General features: G+C 32.0%; 2 protein-coding genes across 3 annotated transcripts; both read left to right on the plus strand.

Moving 5' to 3' along the window:
* The first annotated feature begins 25 nt into the window (after nt 1–25).
* Nucleotides 26–3,254, plus strand: LOC149492860 (protein HIGH CHLOROPHYLL FLUORESCENCE PHENOTYPE 173, chloroplastic-like). Its single transcript, XM_089715953.1, has 10 exons — nt 26–154; nt 287–422; nt 557–661; nt 1,199–1,279; nt 1,663–1,752; nt 1,842–1,907; nt 2,356–2,412; nt 2,496–2,573; nt 2,650–2,697; nt 2,811–3,254. The coding sequence occupies exons 1-10, from the start codon at nt 66–68 to the stop codon at nt 2,973–2,975; spliced, it is 915 nt and encodes a 304-aa protein (XP_089572079.1). The 5' UTR covers nt 26–65; the 3' UTR covers nt 2,976–3,254.
* A 5,867-nt stretch (nt 3,255–9,121) lies between these two features.
* On the plus strand, nt 9,122–14,337 carry LOC105634383 (uncharacterized). 2 transcript variants are annotated; one of them, XM_012217234.4, is made up of 3 exons: nt 9,122–9,252; nt 11,365–11,483; nt 13,706–14,337. In XM_012217234.4, exon 3 carries the CDS (start codon nt 13,712–13,714, stop codon nt 14,123–14,125), a length of 414 nt encoding a protein of 137 aa, XP_012072624.1. In that variant the 5' UTR covers nt 9,122–9,252; nt 11,365–11,483; nt 13,706–13,711; the 3' UTR covers nt 14,126–14,337. The 2 variants fall into 2 exon arrangements, with proteins under 2 accessions (XP_012072624.1, XP_037492274.1); XM_037636346.2 differs by lacking the exon at nt 9,122–9,252 and adding an exon at nt 9,367–9,385.
* The last annotated feature ends 207 nt before the right edge of the window (nt 14,338–14,544 follow it).

The raw sequence follows: 14,544 nt of genomic DNA on the forward strand, positions 1-14,544 counted from the left end.
GGCTTACTTTTTTGTGAAGTAAAAGGTATTTCTACAAATGTGCTTCCCTTAACTCTCTGTTTTTCATGTTCACTGAAGGGTATGTTTTCACCAGAGGAGGGTATGTGGAACTATCAAAAAAGCTTTCTCTTCCTCTGGGTTACACTCTCGATAGGTACATGATTCTTAACATATAAATGGCCTTTCATATTACTCGAAGTCAGATATTGATACATTTCTTAGCTGTTCTTTTGCCTGCATTGTGAAATGCTTATCTTGCTTCCATAATGAACTTTTCTAATGGCAGGTATGAAGGTCTGGTGCTCTCTGTTGGAGGAAATGGAAGATCCTATGTTTTAATTCTTGAAGCTGGTCCGTCAGCTGATACAAGTCAAAGCAAATTGTATTTTGCAAGGATTAGCACAAAAGTAGGATTTTGTAGGGTAAAGATCATCGGACCTTACTCAATAACTGCAGTTGTTTTGGGTGCTACCCTAGTCGCCATTTCTTCTTTATTGGGACAGGTTGAAAAGTTTGTGTGTAATTCTATTCTTTCATTTTTTTCTGTAAATGGCAGGTCAGAGTGCCATTTTCATCCTTCCGCCCTGTGAAACCTGATGATCCACCATTGGATCCATTCCTTGTGCACACATTGACCTTACGCTTTGAGCCCCGAAGACAGGTTTGTCGATCACTTGATCCTCCTGCTTCTGGTTTTGTAAACATCCTAGCTGGCCATTGCCACTATAAGTAACCTTTAGTAGCAAGTTGCTTTTCAATGTTTTGTCCTTCATTTTTTACCTTTAGGGGGGGACGGGATTTGGATTATTTTCGTAAGAACTTCATGATACATTGTCTTGATTAATAAGACTGATGGTTAAGTGGAGTTTGGATGAAAGAAGTTGGGACAAGCTCATTTCAAACTAATTGCTTGGCCAAATTATGAGTACAAACTATGGTGATATTTTACCAAATCACTGTTTATAACTCATTTTCCTTATCCAATGAGACTGCTAATTTTTCTAAACAAAATTATCAAGCAAATATTTCTTATTGTTAATGTCAGTGTATTGGTCTTAGCACTCAAGATGTTTTTGGAGTTTTTCGGTGTAAATGAAGAAGAATATTTCTCATGATGCGGATGACAATACAGACACCTGATGGATTTGCAGATTCTTTTATTTAGCTTTGCTAATTCTTTTTATCATTCTTGCTGCAGAGACCAGTTGAAGGACCTGCAGGTCCAAAGCAAGATCTCAGAAGCTTTAAGCTTATATTGGAATATATAAAAGCGTTGCCTGTAAGTCATGGTGCTCTGCTGCATGCATAACATTCGGTTTATCTCAATTTCTATTCTTTGATTGCCAGGGTATATATATACATCAAACATGCAAGAAAACTGTGTTCCTCTTTGCATGGTAAACATTATATGTAAAAACTTGAGCAAAGGTTTGGAAAAAGTTGATGAACAATAACCAAAGAGTAGCATGATTATGCTGTTTGAAATAGTTGTTCTGAATTCTCAAATGCTAAAGTCAGCTTCCATTTATTAACAATATGGAAACTGTGAATTTGTAATATTCATCAGATTTTGTTGTGAGATTTTCTTTCTACTTTGTTTATATGAAGGTTTAGAATCTGTGTATTTAATATGTCTTATTTTTGAAAGAATATATTGTGCAGACTGGGCAAGAAACAGACTTCATCTTGGTCTCATGTACGGGACTAGGAGTGGAACCTACCAGAAGGGAGCAAGTTCTAAAAGCCAAGAGGGTTGGTCCTTTACTGTGCTTTTACTTATTTTATAAAACATTTGACTATTGTTAGTACCTTTGGGTACCTAACTGGTGTTTGTGGCCTAGGCTGGGGAAGACTCACTGAGGCGGTCTGGCCTTGGATACACAATAATTCGTCCTGGTCCTTTGAAGGTAACCATTTTCCCTAAGTTTGATAATGTGACATTTCGTGATGATTATGTTTGGTTGGAGGATGCAATGGCCACACTCTTAATGCGAAGAAGTTGATTATGCTATAGAAGTTTATTTATTACTTAGAAGTTGATGTTCCACAAACTCTTAATACCATGTGCACTTCGAGTAGAACTAGTTATGGAGTACATATAAATCATTTTACTCAAGAGTGTGCTACAGCGCTTCCGCTCCTTTGACATGTTGGCAAAAATATCATGAAATACCTTCTTGCCAAAATCAGCCTGCTTTCTGAGTTCCATTGGTGCCCCTCCATTAACTGTTAGGAGAATGCATGCAAAGTTGTGAAGAATAAAATACTATTAGTTCTAAATAAAAATGATTGCCAGCTGATTAGATTTTTCAGCTATTGGGAGTGGAGAATATAATTCCAAGATTCCTCTTGCAGGAAGAGCCTGGTGGTCAACGAGCACTCATATTTGACCAAGGAAATAGGATTTCTCAGGTGTGAAATTGTATTTTGTCTGACAGAAGCATGAGCCCATAATTATACTCACATCAGTCCTGATAATCACAGTTCAATTATAGGGCATTAGCTGTGCCGATGTGGCTGATATCTGTGTGAAGGCATTGCACGATTCAACAGCAAGAAACAAAAGCTTCGATGTGAGTAGCATTCCGTTTGGGTTTGATTATCAGTATTGGCTACGTGAGATGGACTTTTTACTTATGTCATCTGCAGGTTTGTTACGAATATGTTGCTGAGCAAGGGAGGGAGCTCTACGAGCTGGTAAGGGGCCAACTATATCTTCTAGTTAATATTGAAAATTGAAAGGCTTGATCATTCAATAAGAATCATCGTCCTCATTTAAGCTGAACCAAATATTTATCTCTTGTCTGCAGGTGGCACATCTGCCCGACAAAGCGAACAACTATTTGACTCCTGCATTATCTGTTTTAGAAAGAACACTTGAACATAACACATTCACTAAAAAACACAGTGGATCGAGAGATTTTGGAAGAAAGCACAACGAAATAGAAGAAATCTCCTGTGATGTCTTTAAATAAAACATAGTTTTGTTCTTTTTCTATATATTGTGAAATTTGTGGTCCACGGTTGTCATACTGGACTCTTAGTGTTTTCCTTTTTGTATATTCAGGTGTAGATAACATGTGTATGTACTGACTGCATATTGCAGTACCACTAACAGAGGTGAGAGGATGTCAAGAACTGGAATTGTGTGTAGTGAAAACTAAGAAGGCAAAAATTTAGAATTTGTTTGGTATAAATGTATTTCATAAAGTTTAATACTCCTTTTGTTCTCTTAATATAGAAAAACTTTTCAATTTGAGGGTTTCTTTTATATAAAGAATTTTACTTTAAATGGAAACTTTGAGAAGGATGCTAGATGAAAAAATCTAAAATGCTCTTATATGAGCTTTGTTATCAGTGTGAAAATTGCTCCCTGAACAAGAAAAGTGGCATAAAAAAAAAAAAAGAATAGCATTTTAATGCACTTGTATTTTCAAAGTATGACTAGATGATTATTTTTTGTGCATTTTTAACGATGTGTTGTGCTCAACTTTATGAATGTGAGCATAAATATAAGTGACAGTTTGTTGATCTATAATATGGATGCACAATTGGAAGGTTGCACTATAGTTTCAAAAGACCTTTTTTTAATATATATTACACCTTATAATTATGTGCACAAATTTCATTAACTCCGAGTTACTCAATTTAATTTTATAATTTAATTGAGCACTAATGAAAATATGTGCTCCTGTTCTTCAAATGAAACATGTGCGATACAGACTTAAATTAACTTCACATATATGCTAAATATGGCTACAACTTTTTCTTAACTCATTTATTTAAGTTATCTTGTTGCAACTTAGAAAAAAACAGTGCTTAATGAATTTTTTACATCATGAGGTATTCATGTTTTCATGTTATATGCAACAATAGTTTTAGGATTGACTCATTTCAAGAATAACCATAATACTTTCTTCTTCATCAGATAAAGAATTGAAATCTAGGTATTCATGTTGCATGCAACAATAGTTTTAAGATTGAATCATTTCAAGAACAACCATAATACTTTGCTCTTCATCAGATAAAGAATTCAAATTTAGCATTTGGAAAGTTGTGGCCATCTCGAGAATGCGTGGGCAAATTAATTGGAATGCCATTGAGATAAAATAAAAATGGTGGATTCATGATGCAACAAATATTGTTGCCCTCTTTCTATTGTCCTTTTTTTAAAAAGCCTATGAATGCAATTTCATGTACATGTCCTATTTCAAATTTATATATAGATATATTGTAGAAGTTGAGGAAATTTGAGAGTAATAAAAGTTTTGGCTCCACATTTTCATTATATTTGCGCGCATATATTTGAAAATGCTCAAGAGTTGTGTAAACGAGGGAAATTAAAATTTTCAAACGGGAAGTTACATTTATAAAGTTTGAATTTTTAAAAGTTTAATATATTATCTCACCTCTTTCCTCCATTTTTGGTTGCAAACCCCATAATTAATGGTTTATTGTGAGTCTCATTGTATGAGTTGGCTCTCTCTCTATTAACAGACCAATTAATACTGTTTAGAGGTAGGTTAGACATAAAATAAAAAAAATGTTCAATTAAACTGTCATCTTAATCTCTATGCAAAACCTGTTTTCTATATATAAATGAATTGAGGGAGTAGAATTTATTCATAAATTCTAATTTTCATATTTGATATAAATTAAAGGCTGAATATATAAATTCACCTTTAAACTTTACAATTTTAATCTTGTGACACCCTGAACTTTGCGGATGACCTATCGTGTGTGTGTGTATATATATATATATATATTTTTTTTTTCTCCCTCTCTATATTTTTAGTTATTCTATATGGGATAAATGGTTTGAACATGTGTGTGAATACATATATATATATATATCAAATTTCACATGAACTGTAACATCCCTTCCCGGTCCACCCGTTAACCCGAATGAACCGAGCCGAGACGCTACAATCTGGTTGAACTTATATCCTGTCATGCTGATATCATCCTGTATGCTAAATATGAATATAAAACACTCCCAATTAAACTTCAAACTTTCAATATCTCCAACTAATCATCATAACACAACAACACTTTATATATATAGTCATAACTGTATAAATCCTCAATAGCATTTAATATCCAGCAATTAATTGCATTCATGATCTATATCAAGTCTTCATGACCTAATCATACCAACTATAGTAAAATATGTCAAGCATTTCCTCCAAATACTTACACCACAATAATTACATGCTTCAATTATATTTCCAATCACATAAGCTCTATCAAATGTAATAATTATACATGCCATAAATCTTAATACATGCCATAATTCTTAATGATATTACTCTCGATCTACTACTCCCAAATTCGTCACTTCTGTTTTGATAGTACTCTTCAAGTCTTCAAGTAGCAACCACGATCTTCAACCTACGCGTGATAAAAATCGACGCGCTGAGTATAAAACTCAGTGGTGCTCATAATTCACATACTTAACAAAGTGTGATGGCAACTAACTTAAAATACAAATTTCATAAAGCATTGATACTCATAGAATCAGTAAATTTCAACATGAATGTCTCTTTGTAGCAACGAATAAACTTCTAATTCATAAACATAAATAATTTAGTTCTACTTATCTCATAACTCCTTTACATGAACCTTTAATCACACATTATGATACTATCATGATCTTACCTGCTGTTCATTGTGTTGTATGAATGAAATCAATAAACATGTAAGACTACATAACAGTATATGTTCATTGTCTTACTTGCTATTCATTATGCTGTATGACTTATGCACTTTTAGTCACATCATATAAGTTATGATTAATAACATCTCATGACTGTATGGCTCCTTAAAGATTCAATAAAGAAACTTGTAAGCATATATAGCATTATACTTTCATGATCTTACCTGATGTTCTTTATGCTGTATGAATTCTGCAACTTTGATTAAACTCAGTGAATATCACAATGAATAAAGGAACATATAAGCACATACATATGTAGAAATAAACATGTACTCACATATGGAATGTAAGCACACATATCATGATACTTTCATTTTACCTTGATGATCTTTCTTGTTGTTTAGTATACTATATGATTCATGCAATGTTATGTCAAGATATCTGTATGACTCCATAAGGTTATAGTGAAACCGAAGTGATAAGAAAAACTGTATGAAACTGGATGAAACTGTATGCTTGGCTGCTATGGCCTATATAATCGTATCCACTCAACGGCCTGTAGCCGGAGTACCAAACTGTATGGGGCGCAGATCTGCTATTCTATGTCGCGACATAGCCTTATCTACGTGGTTTCTACCTAACCTCAATGGAGCATATTAATGGAATGACAATAGATAAAACAAAAGCAAAGTAACTGTGTCATAATTTGCATGCTTGTGTCATGTTATTTTCACATGCTTGTGTCATAAAAATTAACTGCTTCATCATTTCATAAAATTTACTGCTTACCTATATGCTGATAGCCTCGCTAAGCGGGCAACTTGTGTCATGTTAGTTTCACACCATTTGCATGCTTGCATTTTGTGTTTATACATGTGTTCATGTTGTCTTTTTGCTTTAAAATAGTTAAAGACATACAAGTTGAGAAAAGGAATACAATTGCATAGAATTCATAACTTTATACACCATTTCACATCATTTCACAATTGCATAGAATACAATTACAAGTTGTGTTTACCTCATTTCACATCATTTGCATGCTTGCATGTTGTTTTGATGCATGTTCTAATGTTGTCTTTTTGTTTTAAAATGATTGGAGGCATACAAGTTGAGCAAAGGAATACAATTGCATTGAAAATGAAGTCCAAAAGAGCATCAGAACACAATTCGCAAGCGCGCCTTGCAAAGTCGCGAGCGCGAGAAGTGCAAAATGAGAGTCAGAGAGTTTCCAGGCACAATTCGCGAGCGCGCAAATGAAATTCGCGAGCGCGCGTCGTGTTTTCCAGCCTGCGCAGTCTGTACTATTTTGGTCATATCTCTCAATTTACAACTCCGATTTGGGTGATTCAAAAACCCATGTAAAGCTAACACATAGAGGAACAAATAACTCTTCTATGACACTTCCTAATTCCATCGTTAAATGGGGTAAAAATCAAGGTGAAGTTACTGGTAACTTTTCCAGCAAAACTTGTTTCAGCATGAACTCAATATCTACTTCATTTATTCATTTCATCTCATGCTTTTTCACCATTTTCAGTCATCTTACTCAACATGAAACAACATATTTTCTTATTATCAACACACCACACAAATTCTCATGCAAGGAAATTAATTAAACTAAAAGAGATAGCACACCTTCACTCCAAAAAGCTTAAGCTCCTCTTTTTAGCTTCCTTTTTCTTCTACCTTTGAGCTCACCTCTCCTATGCATGAGAATTCTTATGAATACTCTACAATATCACCAAATGATTCAAGTATGAAATTCAAGAAGGTTTACTTACTTGGATAGAATAGAAGTTGAATTAATGCTTGAATCCCATTAAAATCTTCACTACCATTAAAAGTGATGGAGAAAGGAAAGTGGAAGAGGAAAGTAGAGGAAGAAGATGAAGATAAGGATGAAGAAATGAAAAATGAAATGGAACTCACGGGTAGTCTCTAGAATATCAAGGATTTTTATGTGAAAATTATCAAATGGTACCTCAAGTGTCAAAATGGTACAACTCAATACCTCAACTTTATACTTTAGTGCAAGCAAGTCCTAATCCTTATACTTTGATCTTTTTGTTTCTTTCAAGTAAGTCCACTTCTTTTCCTTATTTCAATTACCTCCCATTCTACCCCACTCTAGACTCTAATGGATCGAACCGGGTTTTAGATCAGCCCGACTTGACTCTAAGCATCAACTCGATTCAATAGAAAATGGGACGTTACATGAACTATTAGATCAATTAAATATTTATTATTTTTATTATTGTATACATTTTAATACCTCTGTTGCATAATCCGATTATTTCTAAGAGTATTATAAAAGAAAAAAAAATCACATTCTTTTCTATAATAAAAAAAAAACTATTAGCTAACTATTTTTTAATTTTAGATAATCGTCTATAAGAAAAAGAAAATGAAGGAAAAAATTAATTAAATAATTTAATATACACCACTTTATCATAAAATTATATTATTTTTTCCATAGAAAGAACTGATAAAAAAAAATTAAATATAAGAATATTTATATGTAATATAGTTTCAAAAATTTATATTTAAAAATTTATTCTATTTGAAAGTTTATTTTTGAAAAATATATCCAATCAAATCATACAAATATAAAAAAGAATATTAATAAAAACTATTTTTCTACTTTTATCCCCCTCCTAAATAAAATATTTTAAATTATAATCAAAATAAAATTAAATAAATAATAAAATAAAAAAATAAATTATAAAAATTTTCAAATATCTCATTATCGTATATATCATTAAAAATAAATTTAAAAAAAATAAATTTAAAATTCTAAATGCCTAATTATCTATATGTATTTATTTAAAAATAATTTTTATAAATTATATAAGTCAACTAATAAACTGTAATATATATATAATTATATTTCAATATTATAGTAATAGTAATACCCATAATATTAAGTAAAGTATTAAATTTAATATCTATAATTTATATTATATATAGATATGGGAATAGGAGAATAATATTATTTTCGTTATCACTTTTAATAAAATTTTTATTTTTCTAAAATATTTTTAATGACGACTAATTAAAAATTACAGTTTATATTAATTAATTAATTAATTATAGCAGATCGCTTAGCCCCATTCATCTTCGGCGCAAGAGCGCTCGATCAGTGAGCTATCACGCACTCTTTCAAGGGTAACTGCTTCTAGGCAAACCTCCTGGCCGTCTCTGCACTGATTCACACGGGATTCTACGTGCCTCATGCTACTCGGGTCAGAGCGTAAGCTAGTGATGCTTTCAGCTACTGGACTCTCGCCAAAATAGAATGATAATGTATATAAGTAAAAAAAGAAATCCATTTTTTATTCGGGTAGTTATTTCTAGTGGGTACCTGCCCCATCGCCAACCCCAGTGACATATGTCGAATATGGGAATTTTTTTTTCCATGGCTAAAAAAAAATGTATTATTTTATTTTATATTGAGGTGGTTGATGAAAAACATGGGTTAAGGGTTTTATTCGTGTCGCGGTGAGTGGAAAACCATTTTTAGTGGCTGAAGACAGTGCGTTGTCCTACTACGCTAGTTCATATCCCAATCCAGGAAGTTGATAGCTTGAAATTCATAGGTATCCACAATGTATCACTGGTTTTTTTTCCTTTTTTTTAAGTGATGTTTCCCCCCTTTTCTTTTCTAATTGGCACTCTGCAAAAGGAAAAATAAAAAGAAAATTACGGTTTACATATCTTGGAAGTGGCAGAGTGAGAAATCTGGAATTTATAGCCATAAGTTTTAAGCAATTGTTAGAGAAAATGATATTTGCTTGATGATATTTTGCTACTAAATCTGAAAAGTTGCTATCTTTTGTGACATATAGTTGAAGTGATTATCTCCTTTCAGTTTATTTTTAACTTGCAAGTTATCGTTACAGAATCCAATATCTAAAGGAGTTTGTGCTTTTCTTTTCTTTTCTTTTCTTTTCTTTTTTTTCCTTAAATCCAGTTAAGTTGAGTGCAAGTCTTAGCTGAGTACTCAGATATTTAATAATGTTTATTTATCTATTTCCAAGATTGTTGTATTTGGTCTGTTTGTTGGTTGGATACATGAGGAATTTGTTTGTTCCGTTTTCAAGTTTTTTTTTATATATATATAAATACATATAAACGGACAAAGAGGAGGACTTGTTGAATATATTGTTGAATTAATTTGTGGGTTCAGCTTAGATATATATGTTTATTGTTTTATTTTTTCGTTTGTGGGTTTTGTGCATGTTTTATTTGTTGAAAATATATATATTAAAAGGCAAAAGGATGGTGAATATAAGCCAATTCGTGGCTATATGAGTGGAATCTGACATGTTTGGTTTGTTAATTCAAAGTTTGATTTGTTAATAATGATTAAGATTGTGTAGAGATACTGAGAATGAGATTATTTGCATATAATTTTCATATACTGAGAATGGTTTGTTAATAAAGTTTGGTTTTCTGCTGCTAAAGTTATATATATATATATATATATATATACATGGGATTAGTGTTTTCTGATTTTATATAGGGCTGAAATTTTTTCTGACTTGGATAGTGGAGTTCTTGTTCTTATTTATTTTTCAGATTCTTGTTCATGCACGGAGTTGAATGTATGTTTGTTGTGCGGAAGAAGATGATGTTGGTTGTTAATCCTTGGAATCTTGGTGCTTGAAAAATTGGAGTTCAAGAATTATGTTTATGTAAAATTTCTTGTGTTTTTATTGTAATTTTGTTCTGTTTTAATGTACTTTTTAATTCAGTAATTTTTTTTTCATTGAGATACTTTTTATTATGTTCTATATGGATTTATTTCTCATTCTATGATAATTTGTTATAGCTTAGTATTATCGTATTATATTTTAATTGATTTTTAGTTTGCTATTTTAATAGATGTTTGATTGTTAAATTGTTTAATTGAGATATTGGTTTTTATTTAGGTTGAATTTCAATTCTTTTGTTCTATTTTAATATTACTATGTACTGTTGTTTTAGAATATTACATGTTAAATTGTTTTATTATTTTGAAGTTGAATTTTAATGCATTTTTTATATATTTTTTGTTGCACTTTGGGTTCAGATTTGGGTTCCATGCAGGTTTGGGTTTTCTGGATTGAATAAATTTGTGATTAAACTCTCATTCTATGATAATTTGTTATAGCTTAGTATTATTGTATTATATTTTAATTGATTTTTAGTTTGCTATTGTTATTATTCTTATTGAATTTTAATAGATGTTTGATTGTTAAATTGTTTAATTGAGATATTGGTTTGAATTAATTATTTAAGTTGAATTTCAATTCTTTTGTTCTATTTTAATATTACTATGTACTATTGTTTTAGAATATTACATGTTAAATTGTTTTATTATTTTGAAGTTGAATTTTAATGCATTTTTTATATATTTTTTGTTGCACTTTGGGTTCGGATTTGGGTTTGGGTTTTTTGGATTGAATAAATTTGTGATTAAACGGGAGGGGTTTGGATAGTATGCGGGTAATTCTAAACAGATTTGGAACGGGTCTAGGTATTATTGGTTTATTCCTTAACGGATTTGGGTACTTCGGGGTCAGGTAGTTTATTTTTGGCGGGTAGCCGCCCCGCTGCCATCCCTAGTTTTAACTTTTAAGTCAATTAAAATTCACCTAATAAATTATTACTCATGAAAAAATTATATAGAAAGTAAATATAAATATGTTTTAAATGAATAATTGCAGAGCATCATATATCATCACTGCTTCGCCTCTGACGACCGCTACTGCATGAGCGGCCTTCTTTGTGGCTTCATTCCTCAACATATCTCTGAGCTGCCATTCTCATATCGTCGAAGCAGCAGGTTAGTGGGTTTTGTGATCTCTTTACAAATTAGCTTAATCGGTTCTTTTTTTTTTCTTTGAAATCTGATTAGGTTTTGTACCCTCTCTTCTGTTCATCAGTCTTATGCTGGAACGATGTGATTGCTAGCAGAAATTTGTTCATTTTTGTTTTTATTTGAAGTTTTTATTCTTGAAGATTATTGTTTTATCCATCGCAATACACTAGTAAATAAGCGTATTTATTACTAGTTGTATTGTTTTGCCGATGAATCACATAGGCAGCTGCCTTTTCCTTTTTCTTATTTCTTTTTCCTTCTTTTAGCAATTTTGTTATCTGTTCAGGAGGGAAGTGTGCTTCACCTTTTATGTAGTTGTGATTCATTTGGTGGAGGCTCTGAAGATGTTTTCCTTTCAGTTTTGGTTGAAGAAGCTTCCATAAATGTAGAGTGTTGTTAGCATGACACCTAAACAGTTATTGAGATCTTTAAGTCTGTTTCTTGTTTATGTTCTTACTTTTTACCAAAAACATTTGGGAGACTGCACTGGTGGATAGAAAAAACAAAGAAAAAGAAGTTTCTTTTAAGTTGATTCTTCTCACTGGGAGGACTGTATTATCAGAACTAGATTGGGATTAGAATGTTATTCAGTTGGTCTTTAAAATAAGCAACAAGGTCTTCACTCTGTTTAACCTGGACAAATGGGAAAATTTTTAGTGTCAGTTTGGCTTTGCTGTTCCTTTTCCACATGCTATATACTCCAAACTTTTAAGTCACACTCTGCCAAGTTATGCTTCCTATTTTTATTTTGTGCTTAATAAGGATCCACATTATGGGCAACCTTTATTACATTGAATACCAGAAAGGTCAATCCCCTGTTAGTTCAATTATCTTTATATATGAAAGTACTTAATATTTTAGTACATAAATGAATATTAATTAGAAACATACAGAATATTTTGACTGGTAATAGATTAGGGAGATATACATAAGTTAGAAATATATAATAGTAAATGAATCTGAAAGAGAGAGAGAGAGAGTGTGTGTGTGTGTAAATACAAATAGATATTTAAGTGGAACCCCTCATGTTGTTTGCAGTAACTTTTGAGCTGCTGGTCTATGCGCAATTTTAAATATTACCTTTAGGTAGTGTTCCTTTTGGGACATCTAGTTAAGTCTCACTCTTTTAACCGCCGTTTTGCTCTTGCAATTGATTTCCTTCAGGTTCATGCAGTTGTGTTACTTTATAACTACTACCACGCAAGCAGCATATGCATCTAGAACATCATTTTGTGTTTGTGTTTTTGATTAACATTTGTATTTTCCAAGTATTCTTGATTTTCTTTAATAATGAAATTAAGCTCCAATTTTTAAGTTCAAGCATCTTTAAACCTAACTGAGTTGAGGTTGAGCTCATGAAGTCGTGGCTCAGTTTGGGTTCTATTTTCATGATATTCAGTCTTCACATATAATATTCATCCATTCTTATAATTTTTTCTGTTGTGTTTTTTGTAATATTTCTATATACTACATAATATTTGATATTGTATTAAGAGATTCCCAAATTTTAGTTCTTATTACTTTCAAGATTTGGTTTCCTTAAAACACATTGGCTACACTTACATTTCTATCATATCCTGATTATGATATTGAGAGGTGTCGTATGCAAGTTGTTACTTCAAAATGAATTCTCTGAGGTGTCTTATGATATGAGTGGTTTCTTACATTAATACAACTCATGTGTCATCTGTGATAATGTCTTCTCATCAAATCAGTATGTTAATTCAGGCCACTCACTATCCAACTTAACTAGAGTTTTCATTTTGATTTTCAGTTGAAACTGAAACTAAAGCCAAACTGTGGTGTTCTACTTTTTAGTTTCAGTTTCATAGTTAAAAAAGCAGTTAACAGTCTGATTAGGCTAGCAAATAATCTTATGCAGTCCCCACAATATGGCCATGCAATATCTTGGTAATATATGTTGGGTTCTTAGAATAAGAATGATTCATGGATGAAAGAATAACTGCTTAGAGAAGCTTTATAGTGAATATTTTTCTTTTTCTCCCCCTATTCTTCTTTTATGCATCTTAAAATTTTGCATATGTTTCTGTATTTGCTTTTAGAAGCATATGCAAAGAAGTTAATGGCAAGCAATGAAGTTAATGTCTTTCCTTGTTTTTCTCTTATGCATTTTAAATTTATGTTCTAATATTTTTGCTGATTGTTTGTGTTGCAATGAACCAAAGAATTTAATGGCAAGCAAAGCTGTGAAAACTACGGCAAAGGCCATTTTTGAGTACCAATACCCCTGGAAAGAGAAGTTGGCAAAACGTAAAGATGAACTATCCAAGGGCGTATGGGGTTACTGGAATCTAGGGGCATGGACGCCACTCCACATTAGTGCTCGTAGACGAGCTAGACTTCGAAAGGAAGTCCTACTTGCAGGGGAAGATTGGCCATATGATCCGGAGAGGAAAGAGATGAGAACCAAGATAAAAGGGCATAAATGCGATAAGATATCTGCAGAGAAACGTGAAAACACTGCCAAATTGATGCAGCGAATGCCGGATATGTTGTTGGCCTACAAGAAGCGGAAGTGGGAGAAGAAAATGAAGGAGGAAGACAAAATATATAAAGTGAGGGAAGAGGAAAAGAAGTCCAAGTAAATTCTCCTTTTTTTGGTTCCAGAGTTGCTTCCTATAGTGCAGCTTTTTCTTTTTTTCTTCTAAAAAATAACTGAATGAACTTGGTCTGATTTTTTTTTAATATATACAATGTTCCTCTTTATGTATTTATTTGTTTCAAGGAAAACAAACATATATGTTTTATTCCTACCAGAGTAAGTAGGTGGAAAGTGCATTAAGTTCTTCCTTTCAAATCCGAAAGTTCATTCCTTTGGCTTCTTTCAAATAGGATTTTGCAGATGCTGAAATTTTAGAATATAATGTATCAATTCTTCTTTTTAACTCCTAAACTAGTGTCCCTCTGTTTCATGACTTTAGGCAAAGATGCTTTCATTTTCATTAACATTGGCAATTTACTTGAATGGATTTTGCCGAAGTACGAAGTTCATTTTTATGTAGTC

The sequence above is a fragment of the Jatropha curcas genome, chromosome 11 (genome assembly GCF_041381405.1).
Source record: "Jatropha curcas cultivar XTBG-Jc1 chromosome 11, XTBG_Jcur_1.0, whole genome shotgun sequence".
In the NCBI taxonomy this organism is placed as follows: Eukaryota; Viridiplantae; Streptophyta; class Magnoliopsida; order Malpighiales; family Euphorbiaceae; genus Jatropha; species Jatropha curcas.